At 53.8% G+C, this 17,130-nt stretch overlaps 1 protein-coding gene across 1 annotated transcript; it reads right to left on the bottom strand.

The window, feature by feature from the left end:
• Positions 1-44: 44 nt before the first annotated feature.
• On the bottom strand, positions 45-11,944 carry SLC34A1 (solute carrier family 34 member 1). The gene is made up of 12 exons (XM_068980980.1): positions 11,836-11,944; positions 11,537-11,686; positions 11,324-11,452; positions 11,109-11,252; positions 10,107-10,218; positions 9,790-9,985; positions 9,612-9,707; positions 3,256-3,325; positions 2,832-2,999; positions 1,490-1,606; positions 1,265-1,389; positions 45-548 (listed from the first exon to the last, which is right to left on the bottom strand). Exons 1-12 carry the CDS (start codon positions 11,942-11,944, stop codon positions 45-47), a joined length of 1,920 nt encoding a protein of 639 aa, XP_068837081.1.
• Between the last annotated feature and the right edge of the window lie 5,186 nt (positions 11,945-17,130).

The following is a 17,130-nucleotide window of genomic DNA, read 5'->3' as shown; positions in this document are numbered from 1 at the left end:
GACACAGGCTCCTTCTGGCTCCAGGCAGCCATCTGGGCTGGAGCCTAGAGACGGGTGGCATCGTGGTGATGGGGCATGGCAAGGCGGGGGGAGGGTGTGGCGGGGGGCAGTTCCTCCAGGAAGACCCTGGTGGGCAGTGGGGGTGAGCGGGGCTCAGGCCTGGCGCAGCACAGGGTGGCGCGGGTGATGAGGCGGTCCAGGGGCTTCAGGGAGTGCACCCATAGGGGCAGGAAGTCCCACGTCTGCAGCCACTTGGGCAGGCACCCGGGGCTGCGACGCTGCAGCGCACTGACAAGTACCACGAAGGCCAGCAGGGCCCCGAAGGGTGCGCCCACACCTACCATAGCCCGCCAGCCTGCCATGGAGAGCCCAAACACCATCGAGGGCAGCAGCAGGAAGCACAGGAGGAGGTAGAGGACGGCAAACCAGCGATACTTGGCCGTGCGTTTGCCCAACGCCTTGGCCATGCGGATAGGCAGGCGCGTGCAGGGCACGGGGTACCACAGTAGGATGCCAGAGATGTTGAAGAAGAAGTGGCAGAGGGCAATCTGCATGGGAGAGAAGGCAGAGGGGCGGAGGCAGGCATGGCCCTAGCTCCTGAGTCAGGATTAGATGACAGGACCACCAGCTCTGGGCAGCAGGAAAGTCAGCACTCAGGGCTAGCATGCCCCCAGTGAAACACTGGTACACTTCTGGACCAGTGGGTACATAACTGCCCTAAACTGCCCTAAACTCTCCACATTTCTTCCCACTAAGCCCTTTCTCAGGAATTCCCCAGCAGATCCCATCCATATCCAGGAGCTGAAAGATTCATACTGGTTTCTGGTTCAGAAGCTCTGGCCTCCTGAGTGGGCAACATCCTGGCTTATCAGTTACTCCTTTGCTCCTAGAGCAGCAACCCCTTTGCTGTCTGCCTCCCAGTCCTTGATCCCCCAGATGGAGCCAGGCCCCCTCTTAACAGCACCCCTTCCCTAGAGTGTGAATCCCACCGACTCTTGTTCATTGATTGGCATGTGTGCGTGTGCGCACACGCTCAGTCATGTCTGACTGTGTTCTCAGTGATGTCTCCCTTACTAGACTCTAAGGTCTTGACAGTGGCACCAGGTATACTTTGCCCATATGATTTCCATAGAGTCTGACATAGCAGGTGCCCCCTACTAGGCAGTCAAAAACTGTTTGGTACACACTGTCTACATTGGGTCTTGCTTCAGGTGCCAGTCTTAGCCCTGTCCTCCCTCTGGCAGGGCTCCTCTCCCAAGCTTACCTGGAAAGCACTGGACAGCTTCTCCCGGGGGCTGGCCAGGGCAGCCAGTATGGCCGTGGTGGTGGTACCGATGTTGGAGCCCAGTGTGAGCGGGTAGGCACGCTCAATGCTGATCACACCGAGTCCTGGGGGCAGAGGAGAGGACATGGGCTCCCCAGCTCCCTCCTTCAGTCCTTTCCCTGCCGGCCCCTCCCCACCCAACCCTGCCTCGGTGTGAGGACTCACCGATGAGTGGGGTGATGGCTGAGGTGAACACAGAACTGCTCTGGACGACAAAGGTCATGCTGGCCCCTACCACCATGGCAAAGTAGCCTGTGGCCCAGGTGAAGGGGGTGGGAAAGTCTGCGAGGAAACCGTCGAGTAGGATCAGTGGGAGGGGATTGAGGGGGGCAGGGACATTTCTTGGGGAGGAGGTCTCTGATGCCAGCTTCCAAGTGGCACCTTGTCAGTCTCCTACTCAACTGCAGCAGCTTCTCCTGGTCCTCCTTGATCTTGGATTAAAGACCCTTCTTAGCCTGCTTCCATCATACTTTTGCTCCCTTGTTCCCTCTGCCTGGGATAGCTTCCTCACTCCTAAATATTCATGCTCAGGACTCAGCATGGATATCACTGCCGCTGGAGAGCCCTCCCTGACCCCAGTCCCAAGGCAGACTTTGCTTCTCCTTCTTCTGAACTCTCAAAGATCCACAAATGCCCCTTATTCCAGCATTTGTCGTACGGCCTCTGCCCATGCCGGGTGGGGTCCCTAAAGCTCAACATGAGGCTTAAATGAAAGTCAGATGGTGTCGCTGCCCAACCCCCCAAGTGCCCCCATAGCCCTGGATAAAGTCCGGGCTCTAAGTGCAGCCTGCAGGGCCCTGTTACCTCGTGACCTCTCCCTGCCTCTGTCCACCTCACTCACCAAGCTCCCACCACAGGGCTGGCCACCTTTCTGTGCCACAAGCCTGCCCAGCCAAGTCCTGCCTCAGAGCCTTTGCATGTACTGTTCCCTCCACTCAAAAAGCTCTTTGGCCATGCCTGACTGCTTCACATGTAGGTCCCTGCTCAAATGTCACCTCTGCACAGAAGCCACTGACCACCTATCAAAAGCAACTCTTCCATACTCTATTTGCTGTTTGTGCTTTCTGTTTGGCAGTAACTGTTCTCTTTTATCTAAATTTATCCCCCCTTGATCTTTTTTTTTTTTTTTTGCTGTCTTTCCATGTGTGGTGTGAGCCCCCTGAGGGCAAGAGCCATCTCTGTGAGGCTCACCTCTGTATCCCTCACACCACTCTGTGCTTGGCACACAGAGGGGACTTAATGACCATTTGTTAATTGAATCAAACAATGGCCTCTGGGAATCCCTTTGGAGCCACCTGCTAGAACAGAAGCAGCCACAGATTCCCAGCTTGTCAGCATCTCAGGGACCTCATATATCACCCAGTCCAACCTCTTCTTTGTTCACATGCGGAAACTGAGGCTCAAAGATGGTAGGGCTTTACCCAGATCACACAGTAAGTCAGAGGAAGGATTAACAAGATCCAGAAGGCCTGTCCTGAGGCCAGCCCACCCACTGCTCGGGGCTCACCAGTGTTGATAACTTTCTGAATGACCTTGGCCACCTGGCCCTTGAGCAGAGAGTTGAGCATCTTGACAAGGAGGATGAGACAGGTGCACAGGAGTGCCAGGGAGCCAGCCAGCAGGATGAGCCCCACAGCTAGGTCAGGCAGCCCCGTGTCCACAAAGATGTGGTTGCCTGTGGGGTGGGGGAGTGGTATCAAGCTGCTGCCCCCTCAATCCAGCCCCTAGCCCCCAACCTTTTCCACCCTCTTCAACTCACAGCCTCGTGTTCCTTCAACCTCTACATGAGAGCCTGACCCCAGCCCAGGAGCTATGCTGGCCAACAGCTCTCCTTCTGGGCTGGAAGCAGCAGTGGCCAGGTGGAAGATGGCCTTGCCTCTGCCAGGCTCTTCCCTGCTGGGCTGGACATCTCCCATACTGCGGGTACTCACATTTCTCCAGGGTGGCATTTCTGAGCATCCGGCTGGTGTTGGCCTCTGCCCTGGGCATAGGAGTAGGAACCTAGATTAAGAGGAGAGGTCAGTTCAGTTCAGTTGCTCAGTCGTGTCTGACTCTTTGCAACCCCATGGACTGCAGCACACCAGGCTTCTCTGTCCATCACTGACTCCCAGAGCTTGCTCAAACTCATGTCCATCAAGTTGGTGATGCCATCCAATCATCTCATTCTCTGTCATCCTCTTCTCCTACTGCTTTTAATCTTTCCCAGCATCAGAGTATTTTCTAATGAATCAGTTCTTCAAATCAGATGGCCAAAATATTGGAGCTTCAGCTTCTGCATCAATCCTTCCAATGAATATTCAGGACTGATTTCCTTTAGGATTGACTAGTTTGATCTCCTTGCAGTCCAAGGGACTCTCAAGAGTCTTCTCCAACATCTCAGTTCAAAAGCATCAATTCTTCGGCACTCAGCTTTCTTTATGACCCAACTCTCACGTCCATACATGACTACTGGACAAACCATAACTTTGACTAGGTGAACCTTTGTCAGCAAACTAATGTCTCTGCTTTTTAATATGCTGACTAGGTTGGTCATAGCTTTTCTTCCAAGGAGCAAGCATCTTAATTTCATGGCTGAGATTGACATAGCCAATTTAGGAACATGCATTCTGGGACTGGGGCTAAAATGGGGTTTAGGGAGAGACGGGGGATGGAGAGGATACAGGTGGTCCTTGTGACTGCATGCCCCTGGGTGCTTTGCTTGCCCTGTTTCCTCTAGTGACGAAATGGGGGTGAAAACACCCGCCACAGGAGAATCTGGCTGAAGTCGGCCCTCAGTATACTCCATCAACTCACTGATCTGGCTCTCACCGGAGCCTGCAGGGGCCTCCTGATCAGATGGCGTCTTGTCCATGCTTCTCCCACCTCTCCTTGGCCCCGGATGCTGCTGGCCATGGCCCACTTCTTCTGAAAACTCTCCTTTTCCCATCTTTTATTGTCAATCCCTGCCTCAGTGCCCGCCTCTTCCCTGCTACCCTTGCCCCATCCTATCCCCTCAGGCATCTAGCCCAAGTTTTGGAGTTTTCCTCAATTCCTTATCCAGAGAGGATGGAGCAGAGGGCCCAGGCCCTATATTTCTTCCCTACTCCACCTAATGTCAGTGAAGCGGAGAGGGTTCCTGGGAAGGTCCCTTGACTCAGAGGGCCCAGGGCCAGGCAGGTAGCCTAGATGAGGGGCTTAGGCTGTGTGTGGAGGTGTTGGGAAGCATGTTGGGCCTAACGGGGCAGCAGCTGCTGAGCTCCAGGCCACTGTCACCATCCAGAGATGCAGCCCAGCTCAGCCAAAGGGCCTGCTTTTAGAAGAGAAACCACAACTCTGAACATTTAGATAAAATCTCCCAATCTGTAAATGTTGGCAACTGCTTCAAGATGTACTTAATTCTGTGAAGGCCAGTCTGACCTGGGAACCACTCCTTTGTAGTCTTCTTGAGTTAGGAATTTTTTTTCTCCTGGCACAGCTTGTAGGATCTTAGTTCCCTGACCAGAGAGCGAACCCAAGCCCTCAGCAGTGAAAGTGTGGAGCTCTAACCCTTGGACTGCCAGGGAATTCCCTAAGGAGTTCTTTTTAAAAAATGCAACCTGAGGCTCCTTACCTTTCCCCCAGCGTCCTGTCAGTGAAAGCAGAAAGTGGGCCAGGCTTGGCTGCAGAAAAGCCATGTCACGAAGGACGACTTGGTCCTGGAAAGGGGTGGTAACTCCTTGGGCCCCCAGCAAATTGCAAGAACCACAGCGTCTGTCACCACATTCTGCCACCTGTGGGAGCTGATATAGACCCTGGTCCCATTCTCCCTAGGGGGTCAGCAGCTCACCCCCTTCTGACCTCCCTGGGTGCAGGGGGGAGGGGCTCAAGTGGGATATGGCACTTGGATTTACAGCTCCTTTGTGTTTTATTCTAAATTGTGTCATTTTTAAAGATGTATGTTAGAGATGGTCTTCCCTGGTGGCTCAGATGATAAAGAATCTGCCTGCAATGTGGGACATCAGGGTTTGATCCCTGGGTTAGAAAGATCCCCTAGAGAAGGAATTGGCAACCCACTCCAGTATTCTTGTCTGGAGAATTCCATGAACAGAAGAGCCTGGTGGGCTAGAGTCCATGCGGTTTGCAAAGAGTCAGACAAGACTGAGTGACTAACACACACTTGTTAGAGATAAGAACTGTTTATGGCACATGACTTTAAATCGGGGCTTATTTTAGTGGCATGTACTCCCTTGAGTGGGACAGCACACTCATTTGTGCACCCATACCAGAGCCCTGCGTCACCTCCAAGCCTCGGCCATAACCAGAGGCTGAGAAATCAGAGAAAATGGTCTCTGATGGGCTTGACTGCAAAAGCTGGCTGGGAAAGCGATGGTAAAGCCAGGTGTTTGCTACCAGGCAGATCTGAGTTCAGTCCTGCTTTTTATCCTAACTATCTTGCGCAGGTCATGCCACCTCACTGAGCCTGTATTCTCTAAAGCAGGATAAGAAAAGAACTGCGCTCAAACGCCAGCTGAACACTCCCTGCTGTGTGACACTGGACCAAACATGAAACCTCTCTGAGCCTCGGTTTCCTTGCCTGCAGCGTGCAGTCCATAATGCAGCCCACTTCTCCCCAGGGGCTAGTTGTGAGAAATCTGGAAAAATGAAGTGTGGAATTCATGTGCCTGAAGAGACAACCCAAACTAAGGAGACCTCTGGCAACTGAAAATGTGAAAGTGTTAGCTGCTCAGTCATGTCCGACTCTTTGTGAGCTCATGGACGGTAGCCCGCCAGGCTCCTCTGTCCATGGGATTCTCCAGGCAAGAATACTGGAGTGGGTTGCTGTTTCCTTCTCCAGAGGATCTTCCCAAGCCAGGGATTGAACCCAGGTCTCCCGCATTGCAGGCAGACTTTTCGCCATCTGAGCCACCAGATTAGGCTCACAGAGGGATGTGAGCTCCAAGAATTCTCCACCCTGGCGGGGGCCGAGCAGGGAAATAGCCGCAGTGTTTGGCCTGTACTGTAGCCTCTCCTCCAGGAGAAGGGGTGTTCTAGGGTCTTTCTTTGGAGAAGGAAATGGCAACCCACTCCAGTGTTCTTGCCTGGAGAATCCCAGGGACGGGGGAGCCTGGTGGGCTGCTGTCTATGGGGTCGCACAGAGTCGGACACGACTGAAGTGACTTAGCAGCAGCAGCAGCAGCAGCAGCAGCAGCAGGGTCTTTTGTTTTCCTGGAAGCAGAGCGTGAGTGCTGTGCTAGTGGCACCATCTGGTGGCGAAGAGGAGAATTCATTTCTACAGCCCTACCTATCACCCCTGGAGGGTCTCCAAGTGGCTGTGGTCACCTGCTGCCATTCATGCCCAATAGGCAGAGTGGGCAATGGACACATATGGTAGGATATACATCTGAAAGAGAAGTCGAAATGGAGATTCAGGGGTGTGGGGTGTAGTTTACGCCAGGACTTTGGTCCCCCCTCAGTTGCATAGCCTTGGACAAACCTGTCTGAGCCTGTTTAAAATGGGGTTGTGAGGGACTTTCCTGGTCCAGTGGTTAAGAATCTACCTGCCAAGGTAGGGGACACAGGTTGGGTCCCTGGTCCTGGAACTAAGATCCCACGTGCTGCAAAGCAACTAAGCTTCTGCATCACAACTACTGAGCTCTCGAGCTACAACTACTGAGCTCTCGAGTTACAACTACTGAAGCCTGATGCACCTAGAGGCCATGCCCTGCAACAAGAGAAGCCACCACAGTGAGCAGCCCACAGGCCACAATTAGAGAGTAGCCTCCACTCACCGCAACTCGAGAGAGCCCACGTGCAGCAACGAAGACCCACCGCAGCCAAAAAAAATACTTTTTTTTAAAATGGGGTTGTGATAATCCCTGCCTCCCAGGTTGCAAGTCTTTGGAAGAAACTTCTTTCATCCATGCATGTAGGGTTGACAATCCACAGGGTGACCAAACAGGAAGGTAATTCCCAGGACAGTGTCAGGACCCCCTGAGCATCAAGAGTTGTTGGAATACCAACTCTGGCTTTTTCTTTCACCATCTGGAAAATCCCAGACTGCCAATCACATAGGTGCCCTGGAGGCTGGCTCAGGCGAGGTTGGGCCTGGCTTGGTGAAAGCTGGAGGCAGTGAGAACAGGTCAGAAGGGGCCACAGGGAGACTCAGTGGCCAAAGGAAAAATGTGTAGAAGGAGCTGCCATGGCTCATGATTGTGAACCACTTTCTTGAGGGCACTGTCCCAGAGAGAGGGCTGGTACCAGGAGCTTACCTCCCACCCCCCGCCACTCTCCAGGCCAAGGAAATTCTATCTGGACCCTGCTGCCGAGGAAAGGTTTCCCCAGGAGGGCTGGGATGAGAAACCAGTGCATGGGCGAGTGGTAGCGGGAGCCGTGGAGGAACGTGTGAAGACAGGGAACTGGGCAGCTTGCTTAGGTCGCTGGACCTCAGGTTCCAGGTGGACCATGTCTGCCTCACCAGCATCACTGAGAGTTCCATCGCATGAGGGCCCCGTTTGCATACTGCCGAATGCGGCTGCAGGCAGGTGGCAGGGATTTCAGTGAGTGAGGAACTCCTTTCCACAGCTCGCTTTTTGATCAAAGTGTGTGACTCGTCTTTCAGGGTTTGCAGTGAAGCAGAGGGGATTTTAGTGATTCAGAGAGCTTGGAGAGTGCCCAGAGTGCTTGTGAGAAGGAGAGATGTGTTAGTGGGGTCATAAAGCCACTGCAAAAGCTGTCCGCATGGGCTTTTTGATATCGAACTGCCTTGAACACTCAGCACTGAGCTGGAGCTGTGTGCCACTCAGATGCAAAGGAAGCTTGCAGGGCCGGTTGAAAGAATGTTCTCTGTTCATGCTGGGATAAAGTCTGGGAACATCAAGTAGGGAGTGAAGGAGCTGAGCTGTTTCCTCGTCTTTCTTTCTCGATGGTGTTACTTCTTGTATGTCATAATCAAGGGGAAGTAGATACTATGGATTATGGTTTTGATGAATCATTTTCCTTTTTTGATGGCTGAATGAGAAAGTGCGGTAATTGCCCGCTTCCTTGTTAGCCTGGTGTGATGGCTAGCCAATGAGTGTCCCACTGATCCAAACGGAGCCTCATCCCAGGCGTGACAAGCCAGGAAACAGCAGGAAGAACACACAGAACAAGGGGACACAGGCCTGCGACAGTCTCCAGCAGAAGGAGCCCAGTATCAGTACGAGTGGCTGTGTGTCTCCAGTGAGGTCTCCATGGCCTGCTTGTCCTGCTCCTGGGCCGGTTTCCTGTTGGTCCTGGTTTTCCCAGGCATCCTTCTAGCGCTCTCTCCCTGACCTCCTCTGCACATTACCTGGGCCCTCAAACACAGCAGAACTATCACTAAACAACTCCCTAGATCCCGATGGGAAGAGAAGCCCTAGACTGCAAGACCTATGCTCAGGGCCCTGAAGTGGTAGAACAAGCCCTAAAGGGTATCTTAGCCTCTTGGAGCCTATTTCTTTACCTGTGAAACCACAGGGTTGAGCCAGATCAGTGGTTCTTCAACTAGTGGGCTTGTTGAAATGTAGACTGCTGGACTCCACCAGATTTCTTTTTTCTAATTTAGTGGGTCTAGGAAAGGGCTGGAGAAGGAAATGGCAGCCCACTCCAGTGTTCTTGCCTGGAGAATCCCAGGAATGGGGGAGCCTCGTGGGCTGCCGTCTATGGGGTCGGAGTTGGACACGACTGAAGGGACTTAGCAGCAGTAGCAGGAAAGAGCCAGATACTTTGCCTCTCTAGCGAGTTCCCAGGTGGTAGTTGTGCCGTTGGCCCACACTTTGAGAACTGATCTTTGGGCTAATTCAATGACATGCTAACTCTGATTAGCAAGGGCAGCCTGAAGCCGGTGTGAGGCTGGGAAGGTGTAGTAATATCCGCCACAGGTGCAGTATCACAGCAGAAGTGCCCCCTACTTGTCCTCCCAAACTAAAGGATTGCCAAGGTCTCTACTGCTGCTAAGTTGCTTCAGTCGTGTCCGACTCTGTGCGACCCCATAGATGGCAGCCCACCAGGCTCCCCTGTCCCTGGGATTCTCCAGGCAAGAACACTGGAGTGGGTTGCCATTTCCTTCTCCAATGCATGAAAGTGAAAAGTGAAAGTGAAGTTGCTCAGTTGTGTTGGACTCTTTGTGACCCCATGGACTGCAGCCTACCAGGCTCCTCCGTCCATGGGATTTTCCAGGCAATAGTACTGGAGTGGGGTGCCATTGCCTTTTCTGGCCAAGGTCTCTACGGAGCTTTTAAACAGACCATGATGCTAGCAGTCAGCTGTCTGAAGAGGGAGTCTTCTCACCAAGGCTGGACCCGGTACTCACCTCTGTGGGGTCTGGGTAACACCAAACCCGGATGAGGCTGTGATTTCTCAGGGACTCGTCCCCCAAGGCAAGGCTGGTAATCACAGACTTGTCCAGCTGTGGGCAGTGTGGGGGGTGGGTGTGAGGGTGAGGTCCTACAATCCCCCAGGCCCCCACCCCACACCTGCCGTGCCTCTACCTGGATGATGAGCTTAGTGAAGGGCTCCGTGATGATCTTGAGCAGGTCAGGGGCATCGCGGCCGCCACGGATGTTGAAGGAGGCCACCACAAGTCGAGTGATGTGGTGCAGGTACCCCGTGGCAGCCTCCAGGGGCAGCAGCACCAGAACTGACAGCCAGTTAAAGCAGTCGTGTACGGTGGCCCCTGCAAAGGCCCTGGGCAGGGAGGGCACGTTGCAGGGCAGGCTGGAGCCAGGAGACGCTCAGACTAGGGGCTCCTGGCATGAGGGACCACCCTCCCCCAACAAGGACAGGCCCCTCACCACTCCCCGCTCACCGCCGGAAGTCAGTTCTGTCCCCCGCCTGCATCAAGGCCACGATGGTGTTGGTGACGGAGGTGCCGATGTTGGAGCCCATGATGATGGGGATGGCAGAGCTCACCTCCAGCACTGGTAGAAGGAGGCAGGAGCTGGGAGGGGTGGCCACCCAACTCCTGCCCTGACAGTTCCTCCTGTCAGACCCGCTGCCCACATCCCTGCCTCAGCAGGCATTCCTGCCATGCTGCTGACTCTGCTCAGCCTTGGCATCACAGGCACGAGGCGCATGTGCTGTGTGCATGTGTGTGAACTGACGTTCACATATGCGTACTGCCTCTGTGGATATGTGACTATGTGTGGATGCATGTCCATTAGGGCACGGGTCCTATGTGCAATTGTGCCTCTGTGCTTGTGTGTGCACATATGTACACGAGTGTGACGTCAGTTTCATGTGTCAGGTTGGCTAGTACCCAGTTACTCAATGCAGCTCTGATCTAGATGTTGCTGTGATTTCCGTCAACAATCAGTTGACCTTAGGAAACGAGATGAATCTCAGTATTCTGGGTGGGCCTCATCCAGTGAGATGAAAGGCCCCAACAGCAAAACTGAGGCTTCCCTGGGGAGGAAATTCCACCTGTGCCCTGCGGTATCGGCTTCTGCCTTGAGTTCTGGCCTGCCCAGCCTGCCTCGCAATCAGTCAGTTCCTTGAGATAAATCGTAGATGTCTCTGTATCTCCTTCAGGTTCTGTTTCTCTGATTCCTCTGGTTCTGTTCCCCCGACTGATGGAACGAGTGACTGTGTGGCGACATGGAGGTGAGCCTTCCTGGGCCTGTGCTCCCCACTTGCCACCCTTCCCGGCTCCTGGGCACCCCTCCTGGCTGAGACTCGAGGCCACGCTTTGGAGAGTAGAGTGGGAGATGCCAGCACTGCCCATTGTCCTCTGTCCCATCTCCTGCTCTTCCCACCCAGAGCCCCAGGTCCAGCATCGACCACCGCCCGCGACCCTGGGGGGCCAACTCACGGCCGGAGGAGACCATGCTGACCACAATGGACGTGGAGGTGCTTGAGCTCTGTACCAGCACAGTCACCAGGATCCCCACCACCAGGCCCGCCACCGGGTTGGACAGGATGGCGTTGTCCTTGAAGATGTCGCCAGCCACCTTCCCTGCGGAACATAAGCCAGCATTTTCCGAGACGCTTCGGGCCCCTTCCCTGGCCCCCTCCCCTCTGCCCTACCTCCAGCCAGCTGGAAGGCTGAGCTGAGCACGTCCAGGGAGCAGACGAAGAGGTAGAGGAAGGAAAGCATCAGTGGCACCTTGAGGAGAGTCACACCAGCCCGGCGCAGCTTCTGGATCAATCCAGGTTCTGGAGACGGGTGGTCATGAGTGCAGGGGCTAGAGAGTTCTGCCAATGACTGCCAACACCCCCGCCACCCCAACCCAGGCCCACCTGGCTTCCGCTCATCCTCCAGGGCCAGCTTGGCAGGCAGTGGGTCATGGTGCTCCACAACCTCCCCGTAGGGGCAGTCATGCTCTGGGAGGGCCATGGGGCCCAAGCTCGGAAAGCCATAGGCCGAGGTCCCTGGAATCCTGTGCAAGACTGGGGAACGAGGCTGATCAGGATTTCCCTGAGGCCTCATGTCCCAGGGACGGTTGGAGGGGTTGGGTGGAGGGCTAGAGGCCTCCCTCCGGGGTGGGACCATATGCAACAGAGGACAAACAGGGTCCGGGGGTGGGAGTAGCACTCACCCTGTGGGCTGGGCACGTAGGCAAAGGCCGCTCCATGCATCATGTGCCCCCCACGGACTGGGAGTGGGGAGACAGCCCGGCCCCCCAGATTCTCTCCGTAAGATATCATCTCAAGTGCACACTGTGGGCCTGCACGTCAGAGCCATAGCAACACTGAGTGGCAACTGCTGTGTCCCGGAAACTGACACACACTCACACACTCGTCTGCCTACATCCACACCCATATACTCACTTGCACAAACGCCATGGTGTGTGATCCCGAACACACCCCCAGCGAAACACACCCTCCACCACCACACACACCCAAAGAGGCACACAGGTGCTCAGCACAGATTTGGAGATTCATTCATTCATTCAGCAAGTGTTTATTGAGCATCTACTCTTTCTCAGGCACTGAGCTCGATGCTGGAGTACAGCTAGCTAAATACAGATACAGCTTCTGCCCCCAGAAAGCTCAAAGTCTAGCAGAGAAACAGATGTCAATGAAATAATCCCTCAGATCGATGGAATGTGGCAACAGGAACAAGCATTCTAATGACAGAGGAAGGTACCACCAGAGGTGTCCCAGAGGTACACCCTCACAAGTGAACTTCTTTCCCTATCCATCCCTACCCTTCCCCGCCCCACCCCAGCAATAAACAAACACTGATGGGACTTTCTGCCATGTATGAGGCTCAAACCAGGACTGGTTGAGTTAAGGAGGGTCCCCACCCTGACCCCAAGTCTGGGAAGTCTCCAATTTGCTTTAGGACCCCTTGAACTGCCCAGGAGTTCTTGGCGGCTGTTGGGGTGGGAGTACCCCCATCTACTTCAGCACCCCCACCCTCCACCCCCAACCTTATTCCAAGGGTCCTGACTGTTGGGGTTGGGGACCATGCAGAATTCCAAGCCTTGGAAGAGCATGAGTCCATCCTGCAGACTCTGAGGCAGTGAGCCAGGCTGGGCTGGGACTGAGATGTTACAGGGGATGGGAAATGGGAGCACAGTAAGGACAGGGGCAATGGGCCCATTTTCTGCTAAGATAGGGATGGGATTGGGATGTGGGGACTGTGGACTCACCTTGGTGTTCTTTGTTTCAGCTCCTGCCCAGCAGCTCAGGAAAGCCCTAGGAGCCTGAGGAGAAGCTGGCTTTATACCTTTGGGTCAAGGGCAAAGTCCCTAGAATCCTAGCTTCCCTCCCCTCTTCCCCAATTAACTTCATCCTGGAGATTCCTGCTGGTTAATTGCTAATCGTCAGCTCTGCAGGGGGAGTCTGTGGATAGGCTCTTTCCTCTCCCACACAGATACCCAGCCTGAGCTGTGACTCAGAACCAGCAAGGAGGGCACAGATGGTCCCGTGTCCCTAGGCAGAGACACTGATGCCACTCAGGCACCTCATTCCCAGAGTCCCCAGAGATGCCATGGCTCTGGCCTCTTTCCCTCATTCTTGGCCTGACTGTACTCCCTAGGAGGTAACCTAAACTCACTTTATACTTGCTTTGCCTCTGGGTATCCTTAGGGATGTTTGAAGGGCGAGAGTGTGTGATGGAGGAGACAACAGAAGACAGTCTCAAAGGGGCTGTGTAGTGCTCAACCGTGGAAGGTCCACGACCCCAGATCTGAGATATGACCCCAGAGAACGTGAAGCCCCTACCTGAATGGGGCAGGGCCTGGCCTGCATTTTAGAGAGGTTCTGGGTATGGGAGGGACGGCATGAGTCAAGGGGAGTGAGTCTGGAAGCAGAGAGACCAGGTAAGAGGGTGATGAGATGGCCCAGGTGATAAAGGATGAGGTCTGAATCTAAGTGGGAAGAAAAGGAACAGAGAGGAGAATGTGTGCTCCTGGGATGCTTTTTATTGAAATTTGAAATAGTTAGGCCTTAGTTGTGTTCTTTGCGACCCCATGGAATATACAGTCCATGGAATTCTCTAGGCAAGAATACTTAAGTGGGTAGCCATTCCATCCTCCAGGGAATCTTCGCTACCCAGGGATCTAGCTCAGGTCTCCCGCATTGCAGGCGGATTCTTTATTGTCTGCCCAAGCAGTTGTTCTGGTTGGGCAGAACAGCTGGTGTTTGGGGGGTGGGAGGGAGAGGAGATGTATCACAGCTGGGTTTCTGGATCAAGAAGCTGATGATGACCTGAGGTCTGATGAGGGGTCCCTGAATTGCAGGGAGTCTTTGAAAGTTTCTTTCCCTTTTATAGGACCTTGAAGCCTGAGTTGAGAGCCCGTAATCACATAGAGACATGTCATTCCCTTCTAAGGTATTTAGAAAATGGCAATGAGTATGGATTTGTCTGGGAGCTGTAGGACTCAATGAGCTAAATGACCCATCTTAGTGCCTTGAACAAAGGAGCTCAGCATGTTTGCTCTCTTCACGCTCTCATGCCTCTTTCACTGTTTCTAGGATGGTTGAAGTGTCCCTGCCAAAGAAGTGGCCCCAACTTCTCCAGATTCTAAGCCCTGTTCCAGGTCAACAGCTCTTGGCTCAACAGCCCTCTGATTGCTCAACATCTTACACATCTTAGGGTGACACAGACCCAGCGCTTTCCTTCAAGGAGGAGGGACATTTTTGTCCACTTCCCTCTTTAATATTAGTGCTTAATTTGCAGAGCGCTGTGGGATCATCCACTGCGTAGAGTTCACAATAGACTGTTGAAGTGACCAAGGGCAAGGAAACAGGCCAACCTGCCTTTGGATCCCAGCACCGCCACACTGCAGCCATGGTAGTTCAGGCCAGAAAACCCACGAGGGTGAGGGGAATGGAGGCTTGGCTGGGATTGGTTTTGAGTAGAGTGATCATGAGTCCCAGTTTGCCCCGCCACATCTGGGTTATGACTGTTGGCCCACAGTCCCCTTTCATTTTGCAAAGTGCCCTGGTTTGGAGGGTAAGCCATATGGCTTGTTCTGGAAGATTCTGAGGAACTAAGGCAGGGAATCAGCCACCGGGTGCTTACTAGAAGGGTCTCCATTCAGAGCAAAAGGAAAATAAAAGCAGTCCTGCTGCCCAGAAACCTCACTGTGGTGTCTAAGACACTGCCTTTCGTCTTTTTCCCTGTGCTGATTTTGGATTGATTGTCTCGAGAAGACTGCATCTTGCTTTCTTTCATCTAACATTCTAAAGTGAAGTGAAGTGAAGTGAAGTCGCTCAGTAGCGTCCAACTTTTTGCAACCCCATGGACTGTAGCCTACCAGGTTCCTCTGTCCATGGGATTTTCCAGGCAATAGTCCTGGAGTGGATTGCCGTTTTCTTCTCCAGGGGATCTTCCTGACCCAGAGATCGAACCCAGGTCTCCTGCATTGTAGACAGCTTAACCTTCTGAGCCACCAGGGAAGTCCTGAGCCTTTTCCTCTGTCTTTACACCCAGCACACATATTGTTTTCAGCGATTGCATCACATTCAGTCATGAACTCTAATTTACATGTTGAACCTATGGGTGTTCTAGAACCGCTCTTACTTGGAGGAAGTGATTTGGGTAAGATTGGGGTTCATGCACGGATGGAAGGGGTGTTGCTTATCCAGGGAAACACAGTTATTACTGAATTCTTCTGTTGGATTCATGCTGAAGCTCAGAGGCCCTGATGGGTTTGGAGGTTGTCTGGGTACAAACATCCCCACCCACATGGGTTCCAGGGACCCCCAGCCACAGGCGTGGTCCTCTCTCCTGCCTGCTCCAGTCAGGCTCCAGGCAGGAGCAGTGGTATCCGAGGTGTTCCTTATGAACTGGAGGCACATCTCCTTTTTAAGAAGGTTTGGACCTTTGACAGTTTTGAAGCCTACCTCCCCTGCCCTCAGCTCAGGATTTAGCAGGGGGAGGCAGTTATTAATGAAATGCCTTATAGGAGATACAGTTACAAAATGCTGTGGACATTCACCAATTCCAAAAATATTTTGGGGGGAGTGGGGCTCCTTGGGTCTTCCCCAGTGGCTCAGCACTGAAGAATCTGCCTGCCAGTGCAGGAGATGCAGGAGACATGGGTTTGATCCCTGGGTCGGGAAGATCTTCTGGAGAATGGTATGGCAACCCACTCCAGGATTCTTGCCTGGAGAATCCCATGGACAGAGGAGCCTGGTGGGCTACAGTCCATGTGCTCACAAAGAGCCAGACACGACTGAAGTGGCTGAGCATGCATGCATGGGGCTCCCACAGCCCTAGCAAAAGCGTAGAGGTGATCAGAACTGCCTTTGGAACTCTTGAGAGCAGTGGAGAAGGTGGCCACACCCCAGCCCCCAAGCATCTCAGCCCCTCTGCTCATCTCAGCTTCTGCTCACAGCCTGCCTTCTCCCTGTCTGTGACAGACTCTGTGTGTCCCCTGAATGGTGAGTCCCACCCTGTCTGCTCACCTCTACTTCAGCCACGGCCTTCCCTAGACCTCTGGACCTGGAGCCTGGGTGGTTGGCGGTGTCTCACACTGAGGAGAGGCACCCAGGAGGAGCAGTTTTGGAGGGAAGATGCCAAGATCTGTCTGTTCTGAGCTGTACTGTGTCTGAGATGTTTCTGGTGCAAGCAGTTGGAGCTGCGGGTCTGAAGCACACGGCGTGCTCCTACCCCCACATGGGGCCCCAGCGTGTTCTGACCTCAGTGAGCAGCACATGGGCCAGACACAGACCCAGACCTGCAGCAGGCATCTTTGACACGTGTTCACCTCCACCTCCTGGTCTTAGATCCATCCCCCTATTTTCCCAATTTTCCTTTTCTGGGAGCTCCCTAATCCTTCTGCCACCTCCCTGTCCTGGCCACCATTTCTCAGCTGGCTTAGTGCAATAGCCTTTCTGTCTGATGGCTCCCCCCCAATCCAATCTGCAGAAAAACTGCCAGCCACTTTTCAAAAGGCCAGTCCCACCACGTCACCCCCGTTGCTTTTAAATCCTGTCCCTGCTAGCCTTTAGATCAGCATCCGGTCACAGCTTGGGGCCCGGTGTGACTTGACTTACTGCCTGCATGGCCTCAGGTGAAGGTGCCCTCAGGGAGAGTGGGCACAGTGAGGAGAGACCCAGCTGAGCACCCACATTTGAGGGAGAACACAGGTACAGTAGGGACCAGGAGGAAGAGCAGAAAAGCAGGTGCCTCAGAAGCCAGGATCACCCCCGTTTTGAAAGAGACACCCTGGTCAGCATGATCAAATACTGCTGAGCTGTCAGGAAATGTGAGAACAGAGCAGACTGAGTGACCTGAGAGAGCTGACCCGGGGCAGTGCTGGGCAGGGGAAGGAGCAAGAGGTAGGAGCAGAGACAGTGCAGCTCTCGTGAGTGGGACAGGTGACAGACTCGGAATTTCATCACACGGATGACAAAGGTCTATCTAGGAGTCGCCG

Source organism: Capricornis sumatraensis, chromosome 9, assembly GCF_032405125.1.
Source record: "Capricornis sumatraensis isolate serow.1 chromosome 9, serow.2, whole genome shotgun sequence".
NCBI classification, from domain to species: domain Eukaryota; kingdom Metazoa; phylum Chordata; class Mammalia; order Artiodactyla; family Bovidae; genus Capricornis; species Capricornis sumatraensis.
Note: the sequence above shows the minus strand (reverse complement) of the source record. Positions and strands in the feature narration are given on the sequence as shown.